Source organism: Bufo bufo, assembly GCF_905171765.1.
Source record: "Bufo bufo chromosome 2 unlocalized genomic scaffold, aBufBuf1.1 SUPER_2_unloc_8, whole genome shotgun sequence".
In the NCBI taxonomy this organism is placed as follows: Eukaryota; Metazoa; Chordata; class Amphibia; order Anura; family Bufonidae; genus Bufo; species Bufo bufo.
The window spans coordinates 29,093-56,007 of NW_024399984.1; the positions used below are offsets into that span (position 1 = coordinate 29,093).

The window sequence follows — 26,915 nt, forward strand, 5'->3', positions numbered from 1 at the left end:
TCCTTGTGATCAGGGCTCCATATGTACAAGGAGATACAGGGGAGACATGATGTGTGTCCTCCCTGCAGTGCTCTGTATGTGGATGTCTGATGGTACGGGTCCTTGTGATCAGGACTCCATATGTACAAGGAGATACAGGGGAGACATGATGTGTGTCCTCCCTGCAGAGCTCTGTATGTGGATGTCTGATGGTACGAGTCCTTGTGATCAGGGCTCCATATGTACAAGGAGATACAGAGGAGACATGATGTGTGTCCTCCCTGCAGTGCTCTGTATGTGGATGTCTGATGGTACGAGTCCTTGTGATCAGGACTCCATATGTACAAGGAGATACAGGGGAGACATGATGTGTGTCCTCCCTGCAGAGCTCTGTATGTGGATGTCTGATGGTACGAGTCCTTGTGATCAGGGCTCCATATATACAAGGAGATACAGAGGAGACATGATGTGTGTCCTCCCTGCAGTGCTCTGTATGTGGATGTCTGATGGTACGGGTCCTTGTGATCAGGGCTCCATATGTACAAGGAGATACAGGGGAGACATGATGTGTGTCCTCCCTGCAGTGCTCTGTATGTGGATGTCTGATGGTACGAGTCCTTGTGATCAGGACTCCATATGTACAAGGAGATACAGAGGAGACATGATGTGTGTCCTCCCTGCAGTGCTCTGTATGTGGATGTCTGATGGTACGGGTCCTTGTGATCAGGACTCCATATGTACAAGGAGATACAGGGGAGACATGATGTGTGTCCTCCCTGCAGTGCTCTGTATGTGGATGTCTGATGGTACGGGTCCTTGTGATCAGGACTCCATATGTACAAGGAGATACAGGGGAGACATGATGTGTGTCCTCCCTGCAGTGCTCTGTATGTGGATGTCTGATGGTACGGGTCCTTGTGATCAGGGCTCCATATGTACAAGGAGATACAGGGGAGACATGATGTGTGTCCTCCCTGCAGTGCTCTGTATGTGGATGTCTGATGGTACGGGTCCTTGTGATCAGGACTCCATATGTACAAGGAGATACAGGGGAGACATGATGTGTGTCCTCCCTGCAGTGCTCTGTATGTGGATGTCTGATGGTACGGGTCCTTGTGATCAGGACTCCATATGTACAAGGAGATACAGGGGAGACATGATGTGTGTCCTCCCTGCGGTGCTCTGTATGTGGATGTCTGATGGTACGAGTCCTTGTGATCAGGGCTCCATATGTACAAGGAGATACAGGGGAGACATGATGTGTGTCCTCCCTGCAGTGCTCTGTATGTGGATGTCTGATGGTACGGGTCCTTGTGATCAGGACTCCATATGTACAAGGAGATACAGGGGAGACATGATGTGTGTCCTCCCTGCAGAGCTCTGTATGTGGATGTCTGATGGTACGAGTCCTTGTGATCAGGGCTCCATATGTACAAGGAGATACAGAGGAGACATGATGTGTGTCCTCCCTGCAGTGCTCTGTATGTGGATGTCTGATGGTACGAGTCCTTGTGATCAGGACTCCATATGTACAAGGAGATACAGGGGAGACATGATGTGTGTCCTCCCTGCAGAGCTCTGTATGTGGATGTCTGATGGTACGAGTCCTTGTGATCAGGGCTCCATATATACAAGGAGATACAGAGGAGACATGATGTGTGTCCTCCCTGCAGTGCTCTGTATGTGGATGTCTGATGGTACGGGTCCTTGTGATCAGGGCTCCATATGTACAAGGAGATACAGGGGAGACATGATGTGTGTCCTCCCTGCAGTGCTCTGTATGTGGATGTCTGATGGTACGAGTCCTTGTGATCAGGACTCCATATGTACAAGGAGATACAGAGGAGACATGATGTGTGTCCTCCCTGCAGTGCTCTGTATGTGGATGTCTGATGGTACGGGTCCTTGTGATCAGGACTCCATATGTACAAGGAGATACAGGGGAGACATGATGTGTGTCCTCCCTGCAGTGCTCTGTATGTGGATGTCTGATGGTACGGGTCCTTGTGATCAGGACTCCATATGTACAAGGAGATACAGGGGAGACATGATGTGTGTCCTCCCTGCAGTGCTCTGTATGTGGATGTCTGATGGTACGGGTCCTTGTGATCAGGGCTCCATATGTACAAGGAGATACAGGGGAGACATGATGTGTGTCCTCCCTGCAGTGCTCTGTATGTGGATGTCTGATGGTACGGGTCCTTGTGATCAGGACTCCATATGTACAAGGAGATACAGGGGAGACATGATGTGTGTCCTCCCTGCAGTGCTCTGTATGTGGATGTCTGATGGTACGGGTCCTTGTGATCAGGACTCCATATGTACAAGGAGATACAGGGGAGACATGATGTGTGTCCTCCCTGCGGTGCTCTGTATGTGGATGTCTGATGGTACGAGTCCTTGTGATCAGGGCTCCATATGTACAAGGAGATACAGGGGAGACATGATGTGTGTCCTCCCTGCAGTGCTCTGTATGTGGATGTCTGATGGTACGAGTCCTTGTGATCAGGGCTCCATATGTACAAGGAGATACAGGGGAGACATGATGTGTGTCCTCCCTGCAGTGCTCTGTATGTGGATGTCTGATGGTACGGGTCCTTGTGATCAGGGCTCCATATGTACAAGGAGATACAGGGGAGACATGATGTGTGTCCTCCCTGCAGTGCTCTGTATGTGGATGTCTGATGGTACGGGTCCTTGTGATCAGGACTCCATATGTACAAGGAGATACAGGGGAGACATGATGTGTGTCCTCCCTGCAGTGCTCTGTATGTGGATGTCTGATGGTACGGGTCCTTGTGATCAGGACTCCATATGTACAAGGAGATACAGGGGAGACATGATGTGTGTCCTCCCTGCAGTGCTCTGTATGTGGATGTCTGATGGTACGGGTCCTTGTGATCAGGGCTCCATATGTACAAGGAGATACAGAGGAGACATGATGTGTGTCCTCCCTGCAGTGCTCTGTATGTGGATGTCTGATGGTACGGGTCCTTGTGATCAGGGCTCCATATGTACAAGGAGATACAGGGGAGACATGATGTGTGTCCTCCCTGCAGTGCTCTGTATGTGGATGTCTGATGGTACGAGTCCTTGTGATCAGGACTCCATATGTACAAGGAGATACAGGGGAGACATGATGTGTGTCCTCCCTGCGGTGCTCTGTATGTGGATGTCTGATGGTACGAGTCCTTGTGATCAGGGCTCCATATGTACAAGGAGATACAGAGGAGACATGATGTGTGTCCTCCCTGCAGTGCTCTGTATGTGGATGTCTGATGGTACGGGTCCTTGTGATCAGGGCTCCATATGTACAAGGAGATACAGAGGAGACATGATGTGTGTCCTCCCTGCAGTGCTCTGTATGTGGATGTCTGATGGTACGAGTCCTTGGGGAGGCAGAGGTTTCCTCCTTCCAGCAGCAGATGTTTTTGTAGAGCCTAGTCTGATCATGGCAGAGTGGTCTCTGTGTCAGCCCAATTTTCAGTTGGATGTCAGAGGTCAGATGGACCTGCTGTGTGGCGGCCACAAGGGGTTAATCGGAGATCTTGAAATCTGATCTTTCTATTTGTCTGTGTCTACAGGTGCGTCATCGTCAGTCCGGCCAAATCATGGTGCTCAAAATGAACAAGATGATGAGCAACCGTGCCAACATGCTCCGGGAGGTGCAGCTGATGAACAGACTTTGTCACCCCAATATCCTGAGGTAAATGCCACTCTCATCCCATGTTTTCCTCCATCACCTCCCCAATATTTTGCATTAAATGACCCTCAACAGGGTTTTACCTGAGGAGAAGGAGACCCTGATCAAATGCTTTGCCCCCCATCACCACAATTATCCTCAGCTTTAACCCATGCCATGTTTGATCCCTTTAACCTAGTATCCTCAGGTAAAGATCACTTTTATCCGTGTTTGACCCAATCACCAAAATATCCTGAACTAAAGGTCATTTTCATTCCACGTTTGACCTTATCACCCCAATATCCCGAGTTTAGGGTCTTTTTTTTTTTTTTATCCCATGTTTCACTCGACTGCCTAAATATCCTGAGGTACTGTGAGGGCCACCATCATCCTCTGTTTGACCCTATCACACCAATATACTGAGGTTAAGATTTCTCTCATACAATATTTGATACCAGTACCCAAACATCCTGAGGTAAAGGTCGCCCTCATAACGTCCCAATCACCCCAAATATCCTGAGGTAAAGGTCGCCCTCATAACGTCCCAATCACCCCAAATATCCTGAGGCAAAAGCTACCCCTGTGCCATGTTGGATCTCTTCACCCTAATAGATTGAGGTAAAAGCCACCCTCATGCCATGTTCAAAGTCATCACCCCAATATTTCAAGATAAAGGTCAGCCTCATCCAGTCTTTTTCTCCTATTACCCCAAATTTCTGAGGTAATTGTCACTATTATCCCATGTATTTCCCCATCACGCTAGGTAAAGGTCACCCTCATCCCATGTCTGACCCCATCACTCCAATATCCGGAGTTAAAGGTCATCTTTATCTCATGTATTACCCCATCACCTCAGTATCCTGAGACAAAGGTCACTCTCATCCCATGTTTTACCCCATCAACCTAATATTCTGAGGTAAAGGTCCCCTCATTCCATGTATTACCTCATTACCTTAATATCCTGAGGTACAATCACCCTCACCTGTTGTTTGACCCCATTATGCCAATATCCAGAGGTAATGTCACCTTCTTCCTATGTATTACCCCATTGACCCAATATCCAGAGGTAATGTTACCCCCATGCCAAGTTTTACTCAATGACTTTAATATTCTGAGTTAAAGGTCACCTTCATCCCATGTTTGATTCCTTTAACCTATTATCCTGAGGAGGTCACCCTCACACTATATTTGATCGCTATAATCCAGTTTCCGGACGTAAAGGTCTCTTTCATTCCATATTTGATCCCATCACCCCAATATCCTGAGGTAAAGGTCACCCCCCGTCCCATGTTTGACCTCATCATCCCATTATCCTAAAGTAATGGTAGCCCTCATCCAGTCTTTACACTCATCACCCCAATATCCTGAGGTAAAGGTCACCCCCATCCCATGTTTGACCTCATCATCCCAATATTCTGAGGTAAGGGTAGCCCTTATCCAGTCTTTACACTCATCACCCCAATATCCTGAGGTAAAGGTCACCCCCCGTCCCATGTTTGACCTCATCATCCCAATATTCTGAGGTAAGGGTAGCCCTCATCCAGTCTTTACACTCATCACCCCAATATCCTGAGGTAAAGGTCACCCCCCGTCCCATGTTTGACCTCATCATCCCAATATTCTGAGGTAAGGGTAGCCCTTATCCAGTCTTTACACTCATCACCCCAATATCCTGAGGTAAAGGACACCCCCCGTCCCATGTTTGACCTCATCATCCCAATATTCTGAGGTAAGGGTAGCCCTTATCCAGTCTTTACACTCATCACCCCAATATCCTGAGGTAAAGGTCACCCCCGTCCCATGTTTGACCTCATCATCCCAATATTCTGAGGTAAGGGTAGCCCTTATCCAGTCTTTACACTCATCACCCCAATATCCTGAGGTAAAGGTCACCCCCCGTCCCATGTTTGACCTCATCATCACAATATTCTGAGGTAAGGGTAGCCCTCATCCAGTCTTTACACTCATCACCCCAATATCCTGAGGTAAAGGTCACCCCCATCCCATGTTTGACCTCATCATCCCATTATCCTGAGGTAAGGGTAGCCCTTATCCAGTCTTTACACTCATCACCCTAATATCCTGAGGTAAAGGTCGCCCCATCCCATGTTTGACCTCATCATCCCAATATTCTGAGGTAAGGGTAGCCCTTATCCAGTCTTTACACTCATCACCGCAATATCCTGAGGTAAAGGTCGCCCTCACCCCATGTTTGACCTCATCATCCCATTATCCTGAGGTAAGGGTAGCCCTCATCCAGTCTTTACACTCATCACCCCAATATCCTGAGGTAAAGGTCGCCCTCATCCCATGTTTGACCTCATCATCCCAATATTCTGAGGTAAGGGTAGGCCTCATCCAGTCTTTACACTCATCACCCCAATATCCTGAGGTAAAGGTCGCCCTCTCCCCATGTCCTCCCTGCTATTCTGTGTTGGCTGTCACCCCTCATCATTAGTCCCATTGGCTGGTCAGCGTCCTTCATGTCTCCCCTGGCCGTGATGTTGTTACGCCCGGTGGTGGGCGGAGCTCTTATTCTCTCTCTTCATTCTTTCGTGTTTAGGTTCATGGGTGTGTGTGTGCAGCAGGGCCAGCTTCACGCCCTCACTGAGGTAAGTGGGGTGTACCGTGCATGTGAGGGGCTAGCGGCAGGCGGGTCAGATCATGTCAGACTTCCAGGGTCCAGGAAGCTGAGTCGTGAGGAGCTGTTTGGTGGGAATCAGCCAGAGAACATTTCAGAACAGCAGCTCTGCTCTCTCTGCTGTCCTGGCGCTCTGTTACAATGTGTCAGTGGAAGCGCTAGACTGCATACAACTGTAACAAACCCTCTGCTGTGAGACGTATGTGGGCAGGACAGCCTTGCTGCTAGATGTGAACAGGAATGCTCTCATTCACTGACAGCAAGCATGCTGGGATCTCCTCACACCTCCTCTCTTTCCAGTACATTAATGGCGGTAACCTGGAGCAGCTGCTGCAGAGCGGGGAGCCTCTGTCCTGGACCGGCCGCGTCAAGCTGAGCCTGGATATCGCCCGAGGCCTGCGCTACCTGCACTCCAAGGGGGTCTTCCACCGTGACCTCACCTCCAAGGTAAAGACCCAGGACTGAGGCGTCCGCTGATCCGGCGCTCGCCTCCCGGGCTGGGTCTCACTGCGGCTCTCTCTCCTAGAACTGTCTGGTGCGCTACGACGACAGCGGCTACACCGCCGTGGTGGCAGACTTTGGACTGGCCGAGAAAATTCCGGATCGCAGGTGAGAGCGCGTGTACGGGGGGCACATAGTGAAAGTATTGGCGCTCCATCCATATTACATCTCCGTGGTGCATCCATCCGATCACTGACCCCATCTGACTAGAACTCAGTGCCACCTAGGGCCCAATTATAGAGCGATGCTCTGCAGGGCAGTGACACGAGGAGCTACGTGATTAATATTATAGAGCGATGCTCTGCGGGTCACTGATAGGAGGAGCTAGGTGATTAATATATAGAGCAATGCTCTGCGGGTCAGTGATAGGAGGAGCTAGGTGATTAATATATAGAGCAATGCTCTGCGGCTCAGTGATAGGAGGAGCTAGGTGATTAATATATAGAGCGATGCTCTGCGGGTCAGTGACAGGAGGAGCTACGTGATTAATATTATAGAGCGATGCTCTGCGGGTCACTGATAGGAGGAGCTAGGTGATTAATATATAGAGCGATGCTCTGCGGGTCAGTGATAGGAGGAGCTAGGTGATTAATATATAGAGCGATGCTCTGCGGGTCAGTGATGGGAGGAGCTATGATGAATGCTCTGCTGACTCCGCCCCTGGCGCTCTCTCTTGCAGTCAGACGGAGCCGCTCTCGGTGGTGGGCTCCCCGTACTGGATGGCCCCTGAAGTCCTGCGGGGGGATGTGTACAATGAGAAGGTGAGGAGCCGTCCCCGCTGTTTCTGGTACCTGATGATTTGGGGTCCTCGGCCCCTCACCCCGTCCTCTCTCTCCTCCTCTAGGCCGACGTCTTCGCCTTTGGAATCATATTATGCGAGATAATTGCACGGATCCCGGCGGACCCCGACTATCTCCCCCGCACTGAGGTGAGTCCTGCAGACCCCGACTATCTCCCCCGCACTGAGGTCAGTCTTGCAGACCCCGACTATCTCCCCCGCACTGAGGTCAGTCTTGCAGACCCCGACTATCTCCTCCGCACTGAGGTCAGTCCTGCAGACCCCGACTATCTCCTCCGCACTGAGGTCAGTCCTGTAGACCCCGACTATCTCCCCCGCACTGAGGTCAGTCCTGCAGACCCCGACTATCTCCCCCGCACTGAGGTGAGTCCTGCAGACCCCGACTATCTCCCCCGCACTGAGGTGAGTCCTGCAGACCCCGACTATCTCCTCCGCACTGAGGTCAGTCCTGCAGACCCCGACTATCTCCCCCGCACTGAGGTGAGTCCTGCAGACCCCGACTATCTCCCCCGCACTGAGGTGAGTCCTGCAGACCCCGACTATCTCCCCCGCACTGAGGTGAGTCCTGCAGACCCAGACTATCTCCCCCGCACTGAGGTCAGTCCTGTAGACCCCGACTATCTCCCCCGCACTGAGGTCAGTCTTGCAGACCCCGACTATCTCCCCCGCACTGAGGTGAGTCCTGCAGACCCCGACTATCTCCCCCGCACTGAGGTCAGTCCTGCAGACCCCGACTATCTCCCCCGCACTGAGGTGAGTCCTGCAGACCCCGACTATCTCCCCCGCACTGAGGTGAGTCCTGCAGACCCCGACTATCTCCCCCGCACTGAGGTGAGTCCTGCAGACCCCGACTATCTCCCCCGCACTGAGGTCAGTCCTGCAGACCCCGACTATCTCCCCCGCACTGAGGTCAGTCCTGTAGACCCCGACTATCTCCCCCGCACTGAGGTGAGTCCTGCAGACCCAGACTATCTCCCCCGCACTGAGGTCAGTCCTGTAGACCCCGACTATTTCCCCCGCACTGAGGTCAGTCCTGTAGACCCCGACTATCTCCTCCGCACTGAGGTCAGTCTTGCAGACCCAGACTATCTCCCCCGCACTGAGGTGAGTCCTGCAGACCCAGACTATCTCCCCCGCACTGAGGTGAGTCCTGCAGACCCAGACTATCTCCCCCGCACTGAGGTCAGTCCTGTAGACCCCGACTATTTCCCCCGCACTGAGGTCAGTCCTGTAGACCCCGACTATCTCCTCCGCACTGAGGTCAGTCTTGCAGACCCAGACTATCTCCCCCGCACTGAGGTGAGTCCTGCAGACCCAGACTATCTCCCCCGCACTGAGGTGAGTCCTGCAGACCCAGACTATCTCCCCCGCACTGAGGTCAGTCCTGTAGACCCCGACTATCTCCCCCGCACTGAGGTGAGTCCTGCAGACCCCGACTATCTCCCCCGCACTGAGGTGAGTCCTGCAGACCCCGACTATCTCCCCCGCACTGAGGTCAGTCCTGCAGACCCCGACTATCTCCTCCGCACTGAGGTGAGTCCTGCAGACCCCGACTATCTCCCCCGCACTGAGGTGAGTCCTGCAGACCCCGACTATCTCCCCCGCACTGAGGTGAGTCCTGCAGACCCCGACTATCTCCCCCGCACTGAGGTCAGTCCTGCAGACCCCGACTATCTCCCCCGCACTGAGGTCAGTCCTGTAGACCCCGACTATCTCCCCCGCACTGAGGTGAGTCCTGCAGACCCCGACTATCTCCCCCGCACTGAGGTCAGTCCTGTAGACCCCGACTATCTCCTCCGCACTGAGGTCAGTCTTGCAGACCCTGACTATCTCCTCCGCACTGAGGTCAGATAGTCGGGGTATACAGGACTGACCTCAGTGTGGGGGAGATAGTCGGGGTCTGCAGGACTGACCTCAGTGCGGAGGAGATAGTCGGGGTCTGCAGGACTGACCTCAGTGCGGAGGAGATAGTCGGGGTCTACAGGACTGACCTCAGTGCGGAGGAGATAGTCGGGGTCTACAGGACTGACCTCAGTGCGGGGGAGATAGTCGGGGTCTGCAGGCCCCCATTATGTGCCTCTGTTAGGGGCCCCAAGTTGTGACGCTAGTGTGCTGTGTTTATGGCGACATCTGGAGGACACTCTTAAAATTGTATTCTCACCCTGGTAATGCTTGTGTGCCAAAATGCGGTGATCAACCTCTTGCCCCCCATAAGTGATGTCGGGGGTCTCCACGCCTGCGGTGTGTCGGGGGCTCCACGCAATAGTCACTTTACTGCACTGTTGTTAAATCCATATGGATCTTATATGGTTATTACGTTCAATTGCTGATTTCACCCCCCTTTCCCTTTTTGTTTTGTCCATGACGCCATCTAGTGGTCACACTTGACTATTACACGTAGATTTTTAGCTTGTGTCACTTGATGCGGCTCAGAAGTGACAGCGTCTGCCTTTTCCATTCACTTCTGATTTCTGATACAGCCCTGACGTGTCACATGTGATCTGTATGGATGTCTCTGGGATGTCACATGTGATCTGTAGGGATGTCTCGGGATGTCACACGTGATCTGTATGGATGTCTCGGGATGTCACACGTGATCTGTATGGATGTCTCGGGATGTCACATGTGATCTGTATGGATGTCTCGGGATGTCACATGTGATCTGTATGGATGTCTCTGGGATGTCACACGTGATCTGTATGGATGTCTCTGGTATGTCACATGTGATCTGTATGGATGTCTCTGGTATGTCACATGTGATCTGTATGGATGTCTCTGGTATGTCACACGTGATCTGTAGGGATGTCTCTGGTATGTCACACGTGATCTGTATGGATGTCTCTGGGATGTCACACGTGATTTGTAGGGATGTCTTGGGATGTCACGTGATCTGTAGGGATGTCTCTGGGATGTCACACGTGATCTGTAGGGATGTCTCTGGGATGTCACATGTGATCTGTATGGATGTCTCTGGGATGTCACACGTGATTTGTAGGGATGTCTTGGGATGTCACACGTGATCTGTAGGGATGTCTCTGGGATGTCACATGTGATCTGTAGGGATGTCTCTGGGATGTCACACGTGATCTGTATGGATGTCTCTGGTATGTCACACGTGATCTGTAGGGATGTCTCTGGGATGTCACACGTGATCTGTAGGGATGTCTCTGGGATGTCACACGTGATCTGTAGGGATGTCTCGGGATGTCACACGTGATCTGTATGGATGTCTCGGGATGTCACACGTGATCTGTAGGGATGTCTCTGGTATGTCACACGTGATCTGTAGGGATGTCTCTGGGATGTCACACGTGATCTGTAGGGATGTCTCAGGATGTCACACGTGATCTGTATGGATGTCTCTGGTATGTCACACGTGATCTGTAGGGATGTCTCTGGGATGTCACACGTGATCTGTAGGGATGTCTCAGGATGTCACACGTGATCTGTAGGGATGTCTCAGGATGTCACACGTGATCTGTAGGGATGTCTCTGGGATGTCACACGTGATCTGTATGGATGTCTCTGGTATGTCACACGTGATCTGTAGGGATGTCTCTGGGATGTCACATGTGATCTGTAGGGATGTCTCTGGTATGTCACACGTTATCTGTATGGATGTCTCTGGGATGTCACACGTGATCTGTAGGGATGTCTTGGGATGTCACATGTGATTTGTATGGATGTCTCTGGGATGTCACATGTGATCTGTATGGATGTCTCTGGTATGTCACACGTGATCTGTATGGATGTCTCGGGATGTCACATGTGATCTGTATGGATGTCTCGGGATGTCACACGTGATCTGTATGGATGTCTCGGGATGTCACACGTTATCTGTATGGATGTCTCTGGGATGTCACATGTGATCTGTAGGGATGTCTCTGGGATGTAACATGTGATCTGTATGGATGTCTCGGGATGTCACACGTGATCTGTAGGGATGTCTCTGGGATGTCACATGTGATCTGTAGGGATGTCTCTGGGATGTCACATGTGATCTGTATGGATGTCACACGTGATCTGTAGGGATGTCTTGGGATGTCACATGTGATTTGTATGGATGTCTCTGGGATGTCACATGTGATCTGTATGGATGTCTCTGGTATGTCACACGTGATCTGTATGGATGTCTCGGGATGTCACATGTGATCTGTATGGATGTCTCGGGATGTCACACGTTATCTGTATGGATGTCTCTGGGATGTCACATGTGATCTGTAGGGATGTCTCTGGGATGTAACATGTGATCTGTATGGATGTCTCGGGATGTCACACGTGATCTGTAGGGATGTCTCGGGATGTCACACGTGATCTGTATGGATGTCTCTGGGATGTCACATGTGATCTGTAGGGATGTCTCTGGGATGTCACATGTGATCTGTATGGATGTCTCTGGGATGTCACACGTGATCTGTATGGATGTCTCTGGGATGTCACATGTGATTTGTATGGATGTCTCTGGGATGTCACATGTGATCTGCATGGATGTCTCTGGTATGTCACATGTGATCTGTATGGATGTCTCTGGTATGTCACATGTGATCTGTAGGGATGTCTCGGGATGTCACACGTGATCTGTATGGATGTCTCTGGGATGTCACATGTGATCTGTATGGATGTCTCTGGTATGTCACACGTGATCTGTTTGGATGTCTCTGGGATGTCACACGTGATCTGTATGGATGTCTCTGGGATGTCACACGTGATCTGTATGGATGTCTCTGGGATGTCACACGTGATTTGTATGGATGTCTCGGGATGTCACATGTGATCTGTATGGATGTCTCGGGATGTCACATGTGATTTGTACGGATGTCTCTGGGATGTCACATGTGATCTGTAGGGATGTCTCTGGTATGTCACATATGATCTGTATGGATGTCTCTGGGATGTCACACGTGATCTGTATGGATGTCTCTGGTATGTCACACGTGATTTGTAGGGATGTCTCTGGTATGTCACACGTGATCTGTAGGGATGTCTCGAGATGTCACACGTGATCTGTATGGATGTCTCTGGGATGTCACACGTGATTTGTAATGATGTCTCGGGATGTCACATGTGATTTGTATGGATGTCTCTGGGATGTCACATGTGATCTGTATGGATGTCTCTGGTATGTCACACGTGATTTGTATGGATGTCTCTGGTATGTCACACGTGATTTGTAGGGATGTCTCGGGATGTCACACGTGATCTGTATGGATGTCTCGGGATGTCACACGTGATCTGTAGGGATGTCTCTGGTATGTCACATGTGATCTGTATGGATGTCTTGGGATGTCACACGTGATCTGTATGGATGTCTCTGGGATGTCACACGTGATTTGTATGGATGTCTCTGGTATGTCACACGTGATCTGTAGGGATGTCTCGGGATGTCACACGTGATCTGTAGGGATGTCTCGGGATGTCACACGTGATTTGTATGGATGTCTCTGGGATGTCACACGTGATCTGTATGGATGTCTCTGGGATGTCACATGTGATTTGTATAGATGTCTCTGGGATGTCACACGTGATCTGTATGGATGTCTCTGGTATGTCACACGTGATCTGTATGGATGTCTCGGGATGTCACACGTGATTTGTAATGATGTCTCGGGATGTCACACGTGATTTGTATGGATGTCTCTGGGATGTCACATGTGATCTGTATGGATGTCTCTGGTATGTCACACGTGATCTGTATGGATGTCTCTGGGATGTCACACGTGATCTGTATGGATGTCTCTGGGATGTCACACGTCATCTGTATGGATGTCTCTGGTATGTCACATGTGATCTGTATGGATGTCTCTGGGATGTCACATGTGATTTGTATGGATGTCTCGGGATGTCACACGTGATTTGTATGGATGTCTCTGGGATGTCACACGTGATCTGTATGGATGTCTCTGGTATGTCACACGTCATCTGTATGGATGTCTCTGGTATGTCACATGTGATCTGTATGGATGTCTCTGGGATGTCACATGTGATCTGTATGGATGTCTCGGGATGTCACACGTGATTTGTATGGATGTCTCTGGGATGTCACATGTGATCTGTATGGATGTCTCTGGGATGTCACATGTGATCTGTATGGATGTCTCTGGTATGTCACATGTGATCTGTATGGATGTCTCTGGATGTCACACGTTATCTGTATGGATGTCTCTGGGATGTCACATGTGATCTGTATGGATGTCTCTGGATGTCACACGTTATCTGTATGGATGTCTCGGGATGTCACATGTGATCTGTATGGATGTCTCTGGGATGTCACATGTGATTTGTATGGATGTCTCGGGATGTCACACGTGATTTGTATGGATGTCTCTGGGATGTCACACGTGATCTGTATGGATGTCTCTGGTATGTCACATGTGATCTGTATGGATGTCTCTGGGATGTCACATGTGATCTGTATGGATGTCTCGGGATGTCACACGTGATTTGTATGGATGTCTCTGGGATGTCACATGTGATCTGTATGGATGTCTCTGGTATGTCACACGTTATCTGTATGGATGTCTCGGGATGTCACATGTGATCTGTATGGATGTCTCGGGATGTCACATGTGATTTGTAGGGATGTCTCTGGTATGTCACACGTGATCTGTATGGATGTCTCTGGGATGTCACATGTGATTTGTAGGGATGTCTCTGGGATGTCACATGTGATCTGTATGGATGTCTCTGGTATGTCACACGTGATTTGTAGGGATGTCTCGGGATGTCACACGTGATCTGTATGGATGTCTCTGGGATGTCTCATGTGATCTATATGGATGTCTCGGGATGTCACATGTGATTTGTATGGATGTCTCGGGATGTCACGTGATTTGTATGGATGTCTCGGGATGTCACATGTGATCTGTATGGATGTCTCTGGGATGTCACGTGATTTGTAGGGATGTCTCTGGGATGTCACACGTGATTTGTATGGATGTCTCTGGGATGTCACATGTGATTTGTAGGGATGTCTCTGGGATGTCACACGTGATCTGTATGGATGTCTCGGGATGTCACATGTGATCTGTATGGATGTCTCTGGGATGTCACATGTGATTTGTAGGGATGTCTCTGGGATGTCACATGTGATTTGTAGGGATGTCTCTGGTATGTCACACGTGATCTGTATGGATGTCTCGGGATGTCACACGTGATCTGTATGGATGTCTCTGGTATGTCACATGTGATTTGTAGGGATGTCTCGGGATGTCACATGTGATCTGTATGGATGTCTCTGGTATGTCACACGTGATTTGTAGGGATGTCTCGGGATGTCACACGTGATTTGTAGGGATGTCTCGGGATGTCACACGTGCGGTCTCTTCTCACACCTCGCGCTCTGGTTTCCGCAGGACTTTGGCTTGGACATCGTGATGTTCCGGGAGATGGTTCCCTCTGGCTGCCCCCCCGCCTTCCTGCCGCTGGCGGTCCGCTGCTGCCGGGTACGTCTGATTGGTGGGATCGCAGATTGGGTCGCATAGTGGGAGTTGTAGTGTTCTACAAACAACATTATACAGCTCTTGCTGCAAGCACTACAACTCCCAGAGTGCAGAAGTGAGATGTGAAAGCAGGCGGGTTACCAATAGAACAGTGACTGCAGCTCTGGGTGTGACTGGAGTGACCTGACGTAAGAGCAGAATAGGGAGTACAGCTGTGGATGTGACTGGAGTATAGACATGATGGAACAGCAGAATAGTGACTAGCTCTGGGTGTGACTGGAGTATAAGACCTGATGTGACCGCAGCTCTGGGGGTGACTGGAGTATAAGGCATTATATAATAGCAGAATAGTGACTTCAGCTCTGGGTGTGACTGGAGTATAAGGCCCGATGTAACAGCAGAACAGAGACTGCAGCTCTGGGTGTGACTGGAGTATAGACATGATGGAACAGCAGAATAGTGACTGTAGCTCTGGGTGTGACTGGAGTATAGTCACGATGGAACAGCAGAATAGTGACTGCAGCTCTGGGTGTGACTGGAGTCTAAGTTCTATAAGTAACCTGAGTGTTTCTCTGAAATGCTCCCCTTCTTCATGTAGATGGCTCCAGAGTCCCGGCCGTCCTTCTGCGAGGTGAGTCAGCGGCTTGAGGCCATCCTGGACAGTATGGACGCCCCAATGTCTCCAAAGAAAGAGGTGAAAGAGCCGAAGACACCACAAAGAAGTGAGTCGTTAGTGACTTCATTCCTACGTTCCATCTGTAGGGTGTTATATACTGATATCTGTAGGGTGTTATATACTGATATCTGTAGGGTGTTATATACTGATATCTGTAGGGTGTTATATACTGATATCTGTAGTGTTATATACCGATATCTGTAGTGTTATATACTGATATCTGTAGTGTTATATACTGATATCTGGTGTTATATACTGATATCTGTAGGGTGTTATATACTGATATCTGTAGGGTGTGTTATACCGATATCTGTAGGGTGTTATGTACCGATATCTGTAGTGTTATATACTGATATCTGTAGTGTTATATACTGATATCTGTAGTGTTATATACTGATATCTGTAGTGTTATATACCGATATCTGTAGTGTTATATACCGATATCTGTAGTGTTATATACCGATATCTGTAGGGTGTTATGTACCGATATCTGTAGGGTGTTATATACTGATATCTGTAGTGTTATATACTGATATCTGTAGTGTTATATACTGATATCTGTAGTGTTATATACTGATATCTGTAGGGTGTTATATACCGATATCTGTAGGGTGTTATATACCGATGTCTGTAGGGTGTTATATACCGATGTCTGTAGTGTTATATACTGATATCTGTAGTGTTATATACTGATATCTGTAGTGTTATATACCGATGTCTGTAGTGTTATATACCGATGTCTGTAGTGTTATATACCGATGTCTGTAGTGTTATATACTGATGTCTGTAGTGTTATATACTGATGTCTGTAGTGTTATATACTGATATCTGTAGGGTGTTATATACCGATATCTGTAGGGTGTTATATACTGATATCTGTAGTGTTATATACTGATATTTGTAGGGTGTTATGTACCGATATCTGTAGGGTGTTATATACCGATATCTGTAGTGTTATATACTGATATCTGTAGGGTGTTATGTACCGATATCTGTAGGGTGTTATATACTGATATCTGTAGTGTTATATACTGATATTTGTAGGGTGTTATGTACCGATGTCTGTAGGGTGTTATATACCGATGTCTGTAGGGTGTTATATACCGATATCTGTAGGGTGTTATATACCGATATCTGTAGGGTGTTATATACCGATATCTGTAGGGTGTTATATACCGATGTCTGTAGGGTGTTATATACCGATATCTGTAGGGTGTTATATACCGATGTCTGTAGGGTGTTATATACCGATATCTGTAGGGTGTTATATACCGATATCTGTAGGGTGTTATATACCGATATCTGTAGGGTGTTATATACCGATGTCTGTAGGGTGTTATATACCGATATCTGTAGGGTGTTATATACCGATATCTGTAGGGTGTTATATACCGATGTCTGTAGGGTGTTATATACCGATATCTGTAGGGTGTTATATACCGATGTCTGTAGGGTGTTATATACCGATGTCTGTAGGGTGTTATATACCGATATCTGTAGGGTGTTATATACCGATATCTGTAGGGTGTTATATACCGATGTCTGTAGGGTGTTATATACCGATATCTGTAGGGTGTTATATACCGATATCTGTAGGGTGTTATATACCGATGTCTGTAGGGTGTTATATACCGATATCTGTAGTGTTATATGCACCGATGTCTGCCGGGTGTGGCGCACCGATGTCTGCCGGGTGTGGCGCACCGATGTCTGCCGGGTGTGGCGCACCGAGGTCTGCCGGGTGTGGCGCACCGAGGTCTGCCGGGTGTGGCGCACCGAGGTCTGCCGGGTGTGGCGCACCGAGGTCTGCCGGGTGTGGCGCACCGAGGTCTGCCGGGTGTGGCGCACCGAGGTCTGCCGGGTGTGGCGCACCGAGGTCTGCCGGGTGTGGCGCACCGAGGTCTGCCGGGTGTGGCGCACCGAGGTCTGCCGGGTGTGGCGCACCGAGGTCTGCCGGGTGTGGCGCACCGAGGTCTGCCGGGTGTGGCGCACCGAGGTCTGCCGGGTGTGGCGCACCGGGGTAAGGTCTTGGAGGCAGTGCTGTCAGCCTTGAATACTCTGACCTCATGGCTGTAGAGATCATCTGTTTTAGACCCTGTAGTCAGCATTCACCTCCCCAATCCATGAGCAGCACCTATTATAACGAGGTTCTTGTCTCTTATAGGTGGGGGGATAAGTTCTGAGCCATCTGACCACAAGTGGACCTGGGATCTCCCTACCCCTCCAGACCAGCGCTTGTCCCGGAGTCAGTCCGACATGTTCTCTCCTCAGACACCACTGCCTCTGTGCTCTCAAGGCCCCTACTCAGACCTGTTACCCGACACTCCCGCCCGTTTCAATCCCTTCTCACAACGAGAAGATCTAAAGGGTGGGAGAATCAAACTCTATGACACCCCAAGCAAATCTGTGATTTCCCTCACCTTTGACCTCCCTCCACCAATGTCCTACCAGCTGAGCAGTCCCATAACTCCTGAGCCCATGGTGGACGCTCAGTGTGAATTTTCTGACTTGGCGATGAGACCGAGACGTTGCAGATCTCTTCCTTCCTCACCTGAAGTTGTACGTAGAGGCAGCCCTTGTCCTGTCACAACGCCAGTCCAAAGGAGCCATCGAGATAAGAGGGAGAGCGATGACCTCTGGCACACACCAAGCATCAGCGATAGACACGCCTGTACAGTCAATGGGTTTTTACCAGTCCATGTACCAAATTCTTTGCCCCCACAAATCTCTCCCGACAATCTGTCAGTACGTGTGAACTCTCCCAAAAATCTGCAGTCCAGTGAGATGACCACCTCTCTCATGGACAAAGACTGGACCGTGAACAACAGCACCAAACACTGCGGCCCAGAAAGGAGAGCAATACAGCATGGTGACCCAGAGATTCTCAGTGAGACACTAAGAGACTACATGAAGGAGATCTCTACAGAAGAGGGTGTCCTACACTGCAACACCAAAAAGACTGCAGGAAGGCCTCCGTGTGGAGAAAGTGGATTTCAGGGGCAGAAAACCATACATTCTTCCACCAGTGTCCATGAGTGGAAGGATGATCACTTCTCTCAGAAACTTCCTCTTCCAGGAGGCCTGCAATCTCAAGAGAGATCCCAGGACTGGAACAGAAAGTGGAAACCCGATGGTGGATCATCAGGGGGTCATCCTGAGCTGGACCACCCTGGTACTGGAGAACCCATGGATTGCTCAAGCAGTCCTGACAGCACAGAAGAGAATACTTTCTGCAGAAGGCCTTCACTCTTACAAACCAATGGATCTCTTCTTGCTCTTTCCTCTCCTCCTCAGTCCTCATCATCTTCCACAGCCTCGTCTTCCCGATCCTCTTCTCCCCCAGTCGGCACCTGGCAACTAGAGCCACAAGGTGTCCCCAACAGGGTGAGTCTCTCGGACAATAACAATGTAGTCAGCAGTAAGCCCATCAGGTGGGTTGGCCTGCTGAATCCACATCCACTGGGTTCTCTGGAGGGTAATTTATGGGATGCAAGTTTGCCTGGCCTCGGCTGTGAGGGTGCGGAGAGCGGTAGCATGGCTCCTCTCCACGCATCCTCCAGTTCTGTCCTGGACCCCGAGGAGACTGTGTCCTGTCCCGCCTGCTGTTTGGGGGGATTTAGTTTCATATCAGTATGCCGAAGATCACCTCCAGATACATCCCGCTATCAGAACCTGAACTGTGAGGCGAGTCGAGGACTCATTCACACTGCACCGAGGCTCAGCACTCCTCGACCAGGACCCAGTAGGAAGCTTCCAGAAGCCCAGACTTAGTGCATGGACTGATGCCACGAGGTCTGTAAGGATCAGCACGGCGTGGCGGCTTGGTTTACATAACATGGCGCTGCCATGCGGTTCTCGTCTTTACTCAGCGTTTGCACTCAGCTTCAGCTCCTACTGGTCAGACGAGTGAAGACTTAGGAAAACAGTTTTTTTGTTATAAAGCGTGTGCTGCACCAGCTTGGCTACGATCGAGGGGTCCTCTGGGTCTATTTATGTCCAGCACATTCAGAGACGCAGCCCTTATCCCTACACTATACATGTCCCGCATGTCCGTACAGTAACGGTGGCGGGGAACGGCATGCCGTCTGCAGGTCTATGGAGTTTACCACCCGTGCTCTTGTCAGGACATGGGCATCAGGCTGGGTATAGCTCTGCCCAAACTAGTACACTGCAGATCTCCTTTACATCATAGCAGCAGCTCGTCCTGCGCAGTGCAGCAGCAGCTCGTCCTGCGCAGTGCAGCAGCAGAAGCTCATACAGTGCAGCAGTCACAGCTCGTCTTGTATAGCCCGGCAGCAGTCTGTCTCGTACAGCGTGACAGCCGCAGCAGCTCATACTGTACTATGTGATAACAGCAGCTCGCCCTGTACAGTGCAGCAGTCGCAGCTTGCCTTGTGCCGTGCAGCAGTCACAGCTTGTCTCGTACAGCGCGGCAGCAGTCCGTCTCGTACAGCGCGGCAGCGGCAGCAGCTCATACTGTACTATGTGACAGCAGCAGCTCGCCTCGTACAGCGCAGCCGCACCAGATCTTGGTCTACAGGTCGTGTTAAAAACACTGGTAAGTGGAATATAAATTGGAGGAAAGGAATGTGACAATCGATCCCCACATGTTGTCCCTTAAAACAAAGCCTTTTGGGTTACGGGTATTTGTCCCCCATGGGACGTGACCCTGTTTCCGCTAGTGTGGATAAATGGACTGAGGTATGTTGCGCCAAGTGTCTCAGTAAGGGTACAGCATGGTCGCTCGACAGCTGTTGCGGTCAGATTCACAGAGTAGCAGGGATCACATAGACATGAATGGGATGGCCGCACCAGTCGCAAAAAAATCTACCATTCATTTCTATGGGATCGCTGCTACTCTGCCAAACTGGCCGCGACAGCTGTCACGCAACCAGTTTCGTATCTGCCGGCCATGGGCTGATAATCGATGCCATGATGTGGAGGTTGGGGACACTTTAGTATAAAGACATTGGGAGAATGGGGGTGATGATACTGATATAATGCTCTTTCCGTCCTCTGATCACACCTTCTCCATGGATCCTCACTTTACCTACAGGTGTCTGGATGAACCTCCACATGGTTTATCCTGCAGTCTTGGTGAGATCCCATAATCCTCAGCGCTCTGCTGCACTGCTTAGGTCAGGTTTTCCATAGTCTTACAAGTTTTAAACACTACATCTCCCATAATGCACTGCAGCAGAGAATCTGTTTGACATGTAATGAACCAGCATGGTCAATTGGAAGTGTGAGGTGCTTCCACCTGCAAGCTGTCAGGAGAAAAGCAGATTTGTGACTGCAGCTCTGGATGTGACTAGAGTATAACATAAGTAAATTATTTAATAAACAGGTGACTGCAGAGCATTGAGCTTCCAGGATCTTCATTAGACATGCCCCTGCAGAACATTCAGCTCATGATTTTCATTAGACATGCCCCTGCAGAACATTCAGCTCATGATTTTCATTAGACATGCCCCTGCAGAACATTCAGCTCCTGGAATCTGTATTGTAGCTGCCCCTGCAGAACATTCAGCTCCTGGGATAATCCATAGACCTGCCCCTGCACTGCATTCAGCTCCCGGGATATTCATTCGACCTGCCCCTGAGCAGCATTCAGCTGCTGGGATAATCCATAGACCTGCCCCTGCACTGCACTCTGCTCCTCTGGTCTGTATTAGACCTGCCCCTGCAGAGCACTCAGCTCCTCTGGTCTGTATTAGACCCGCCCCTGCAGAGCACTCAGCTCCTCTGGTCTGTATTAGACCTGCCCCTGCAGAGCACTCAGTTCCTGGGTTATTCATTAGAGCTGCTGTTTCATCACCTATGACAATCTTGTGTCCAGTGCCCCATACTTTTGGTTCTAAACTGTGTCACGCCCTAAGCAAGCACTTTATGCCCTCCCGTTACCCCTCCTATTTCCACCTCCAGTCCCCAGCGTGAAGCACTTTATGTCCCATCACTGAGTTCATAGCACAGCTTTAAAGATGATGAGGGTGGTGATGACGACCCAGTCCTTTTTCCGTGACCTGCACTTTGTCTTCTTTGTCCCGGTTATGCTACTGACACTTTTGGTGAACTTAAGCACTTAACCCCCTTGTGTGCCCCTCACCCATCCACTACATTGTCACCTGCACTGGTGGTTCACATTGCTTTACACTACCTCAATGTGTATAACACTGACACGCCCCCACGCCATTCCCCAGACTTTTATTTATTTATTTTTATCTGCCGTTCTCTGCTACTTTGTATAATAAACACTGCAAACCCACAACTACTACTCAGCTCTGCTTCATATAATGGGATAGTCCGGCTGTGATTATTTTTTGTTTTATACTCACTGGTTTTCCATTCAGTCGTCTGCACTGATCACGGATGGATCTATGGAAATGTCCTTCAAGAGCGATATTAAGGTGGAAGACAGAGAGGTCCCCTCCCCTTCTATGCAATCCTTCCCCCCAGACACAGAGCATCGCAACCCCCTAGATGCTGGGCCCCAGAACCTCTGCTCACATGTCCTCTAATGCAGAATCATTGACTCACTGCATACAATTAGCAGACGTGTAGCACCTCCCGAATCAAGGGCTTCAGTCCCCACATGTCCCCAACAGTCGGTCACCCTGCTACTTCACCCCCATGGAAAGGTCTAGGTCTCTCATGGACACCGTGCCGGAGTGGTGGTCTGATGCTTCTGCCTTCGACTATTAAGGGCTCTCTATGACTGTGCGTCTCATCTCTGGTACCTCATGCGTTTCGTCTCCCAGGTACCTCGCCTTTTGTTGATCACAATAATCCGCAATGCTTTTGCTCTTGAATCTTTGAAATTTTTGCAGCTTTTCTTCGCCCTGTAAATAAAGGTCTCTGTTTTGGCCCCTGAGTCCTGTGGCCCCTGATCTTGTAACCGTGCACTGCCGCCGATTTGTGTTTATTTTCTTGACTTTTATTATTTTGGAAATGGTACCCGAAAAAATGAATGCGATAATATATTCAGAGCTTATTTAATATGTTCCAATAAAATAAAATTACAAAGACAAATGTGTCTCCCGTTATTGCAGAACCGAGCCGCACATGCGAGAGCCTGTGTCTAATGTCCTCGTTATTACTGTCACGGTCATATTGTTGTTTGACCGTGACACGGTTGCCGGTTTGCACGTGCATTTCCCCTTCAAGGTGTGTCCCCCTGCTGTTTGGTGAGCGAGGGGGTTATCTTCTAGCTGGTGGGGATTTAGGTGTGTCCTGGGGGTGGCCACTATGTGGATATTACCTGTGGCTTCCTGGCTGGAGTCAGTTGTACTCCAGCCTTGTTTGGTGTTGAAGCTCTGCTCATTTCCTGGGTGGATCTGCCCAGTCCTTAAGGGGCCACCTTGTTGGACATAATTTGTCTTCCTTTTGTATGCTCCTTAAACCAACACCTAACATACAAGTGAGGTAGGGTATATGTTCGGGGTGTGTTGTACGTCTTGATTGTTGTTACATGTATGGGCTGTTGTTGGTGTTTGTCCCTGCATGTATGTAAGACGTTTTTCCCTGTGTGTTGTGTCCTCCGAAAGGGGATTGGTTTCCTGGAGGGGTGAACCACTAGCCTGTATGTGGGGCTGCCATGCACCTTGCGGCATGAGGGTCCTGGCGGAGTCTTGTGTGCTGGATACCTGTTAGTTGCTGGTACGAGGTCCTGTTTTGAGTTAGGGCCCCTGTACGTATGCACGGGTTCCAGTCGTGGAGTCTTCGGCAGGTAAGTGTGTTGTCTTGTGTTCTTACCTGCCGATCCTCTTGCTGTGTATGGTCTGTCCTTTTCCCTGCTACTAGGTCTTTTGAGACTCCTGTTTTTCCGTGTCCTGGAAGAACAGGGCGCCTCTCCTCAGCTCCTAGTGTAAGGGATTCTCAAGGCCTCAGGTATCCAGGGTATGAGCCGTCCACTCATACGGTGAGGAGTTAGGATTAGGGACGCTATAGGAGGTGACCTGCTTCCCTTTTCCTGGCTTCTTGGCCTAGCAGCTATCCTTTATCCCTTTACGTTGTACGGTGGGGGGTTTCCCCCACTCCCCACCATGACAATTACAGAACCGAGCCGCACGTGCGAGAGACTGTGCCTAATGTCCTCGTTATTACAGACCCAAGCCGCGTGTGTAAGAGCCTGTGCCGAATGTCCTCGTGGCTCGGGTCTATAATAACGTGTGAGAGCCTGTGCCTAGTGTCCTTGTTATTACAGACCCGAGCTGCGCATGTGAGAGCCTGTGCCTAATGTCCTCATTATTATAGACCCGAGCCACGTGCGAGAGCCTGCGCCTAATGTCCCAGTTATTACAGACCCGAGCCGCATGTGTGAGAGCCTGCGCCTAATGTCCTCGTTATTATAGACCCGAGCTGTGCATGTGAGAGCCTGTGCCTAATGTCCTCGTTATCACAGACCTAACCCACATGTGTGAGAGCCTGCTCCTAATGTTCTCGTTATTATAAACCTGAGCCGCGCATGTGAGAGCCCTCTTTATTATAGACCCAAAGTCGCGTGTGAGAGAGCCTGTGCCTAATGTCCTTGTTATTACAGACCCGAGCCGCGTGTGAGAGAGCCTGCGCCTAATGTCCTCTTTCTTACAGACCTTTACCTATTATAAACCTGTCTGTCACGGCGGACGTGCACTCAGACTAACAGATAAACCACCAACCAGGCTCTAGGCGAGAGGCAGGGGAATGGTCACCTCCTAGCTAATCCCTGACCTCCCTGACCTGCACTGCTCAGCCCACATGCAGACCTTGGTGGAAGGTATGATGTGTCCCCGTGCCTGGGCTATAACACCCTAAATTCCCTGAGATGGTGAAGAGGGGAAATAGGAGCAGCCTGCTCGCACAGAACCTGGATGGGAGAGATGACACAAAACAATCAAACTTGAAACCACACTTATCTTTCTGAGCTGGAACAGACAACCTTCCTTCCTAGTAGGGGTGCACCGAAATTTCGGCAGCCGAAAATATCGGCCGAAAATGCACCTAATCCACTTCGGCCGATATTGTTACATATCGGCCAAAAATATGGGGTGTGGGATTTGTCACCCACCATCTGCGGGCGGGCGCCGGGCGGGCGGTTTACTTTGTCACTGCATCTTAATTTTACCTTACAATCGTGAGGCTCCAGTAACTAACAACTCTGCAGGCAGAGCGGAGGGCGGCGTAACGTCACTTACTCACGTGACGCGCCTGCTCCGCCTCCTTCATTCATAAAGTGGGCGGAGCAGGTGCGTCACGTGAGTAAGTGATGTTACGCCGCCCTCCGCTCTGCCTGCAGAGTTGTTAGTTACTGGAGCCTCACGATTGTAAGGTAAAATAAAGATGCAGTGAGTGATGCTGTGAGCAGCAGGGCCGGGGCTGTTATGGGTAGGGGGATCGGTCTATGGCACTGCTATGGGGAGGGGGGATCTGTGCACTGCTATGGGGAGGGGGGATCTGTGCACTGTTATGGGGAAAGGGGATCTGTGCACTGTTATGGGGAAAGGGATCTGTGCACTGTTATGCCCATAACAGTGCACATATCCCCCCCTCCATAACAGAGCCACCCACAGATCCCCCTCTCCATAACAGCGCCACCCACAGATCCCCCTCTCCATAACAGCGCCACCCACAGATCCCCCTCTCCATAGCGCCACCCACAGATCCCCCTTTCCATAGCGCCACCCACAGATCCCCCTCTCCATAACAGCGCCACCCACAGATCCCCCTCTCCATAACAGCGCCACCCACAGATCCCCCTCTCCATAACAGCGCCACCCACAGATCCCCCTCTCCATAACAGCGCCACCCACAGATCCCCCTCTCCATAACAGAGCCACCCACAGATCCCCCTCTCCATAACAGCGCCACCCACAGATCCCCCTCTCCATAACAGCGCCACCCACAGATCCCCCTCTCCATAACAGCGCCACCCACAGATCCCCCTCTCCATAACAGAGCCACCCACAGATCCCCCCCTCTCCATACCAGCGCCACCCACAGATCCCCCTCTCCATAACAGCGCCACCCACAGATCCCCCTCTCCATAACAGCGCCACCCACAGATCCCCCTCTCCATAACAGCGCCACCCACAGATCCCCCTCTCCATAACAGCGCCACCCACAGATCCCCCTCTCCATAACAGCGCCACCCACAGATCCCCCTCTCCATAGCGCCACCCACAGATCCCCCTTTCCATAGCGCCACCCACAGATCCCCCTCTCCATAACAGCGCCACCCACAGATCCCCCTCTCCATAACAGCGCCACCCACAGATCCCCCTCTCCATAACAGCGCCACCCACAGATGAATTTCATTCATGAAAAAGAATTATTAATAAAATCATTAAAAAAAAAGTATTTTAAAAGTATTTGGGCAAAAAGGCAGTTTCGGTTTTCGGTCAAGGGCATCCTGAATTTTCGGTTTCGGACCAGAATTTTCATTTCGGTGCACCCCTACTTCCTAGCTTCCAAGACCAAAGTGATTCCTATAATCCGCTCAGAGCACTGAGATGGAGTGCTATTTAAACTAATGACCCCACCCAGTGCACCTGATGAGAGGCGGATCCAGCACGGCTCCAAAACAAAACACTAAACTCGTGCTGCTATTCTGGCCGACCTCCGCACATAGTCAGGGCGGGGCATGACACTGTCCTTGTTATTACAGACCTACACCTGTTATTATAGACCTGTCCTTGTTATACAGACCTTCACCTCTTATTAGAGACCTGTTGTGTTATTACAGACCTGTTCCCCATGTTAATAAATAGCTGTGCCTCGTGTTATTACAGGTCTGCACCTCATGCCTCCCTTTCTCATTTAAGGCCTATGGGACAGAGATTAGTGTTGCAGGGGTCATGTTATATGCCATGTTCTAGCCCCCTGTACACATACTGAAGATTTGTTCATCTACACGTGACTCCATCTTCTCATTACAGTACAGCATGTAGATTTACTATATACCCTGTTGTGTTAGGTCATTCAGGTTTAGCTTAAATACAAAATAACCCCCGAGTGCAGGAAGTTGTGGAGTCAAGAAACAACTGCTTCCACGGCTCGAGGACCTTACTATGGGGATCTCCAGTGGGTTAATGCAGAGGAGGACATCTGACATTTACTCTCTGCACAGAGTCCTATTGTCTCTCAGTTCTATAAATGTCTCGTAGGTGTGAGCAGTGAATGGGCACGTTGTCTGGATCACTCTCGGTGTAATATAAGGACAG

At 50.1% G+C, this 26,915-nt stretch overlaps 1 protein-coding gene across 1 annotated transcript; it reads left to right on the top strand.

Moving 5' to 3' along the window:
- Positions 1–3,524: 3,524 nt before the first annotated feature.
- Positions 3,525–21,122, top strand: LOC120982824 (dual specificity testis-specific protein kinase 1-like; the record flags this gene model as incomplete). The annotated part of the gene is made up of 9 exons (XM_040413006.1): positions 3,525–3,685; positions 6,225–6,273; positions 6,603–6,749; positions 6,829–6,911; positions 7,483–7,564; positions 7,648–7,731; positions 14,955–15,044; positions 15,640–15,763; positions 17,882–21,122. Coding segments are annotated over 9 exons (2,427 nt in total), but the record flags the coding sequence as incomplete, so codon positions are not given.
- Between the last annotated feature and the right edge of the window lie 5,793 nt (positions 21,123–26,915).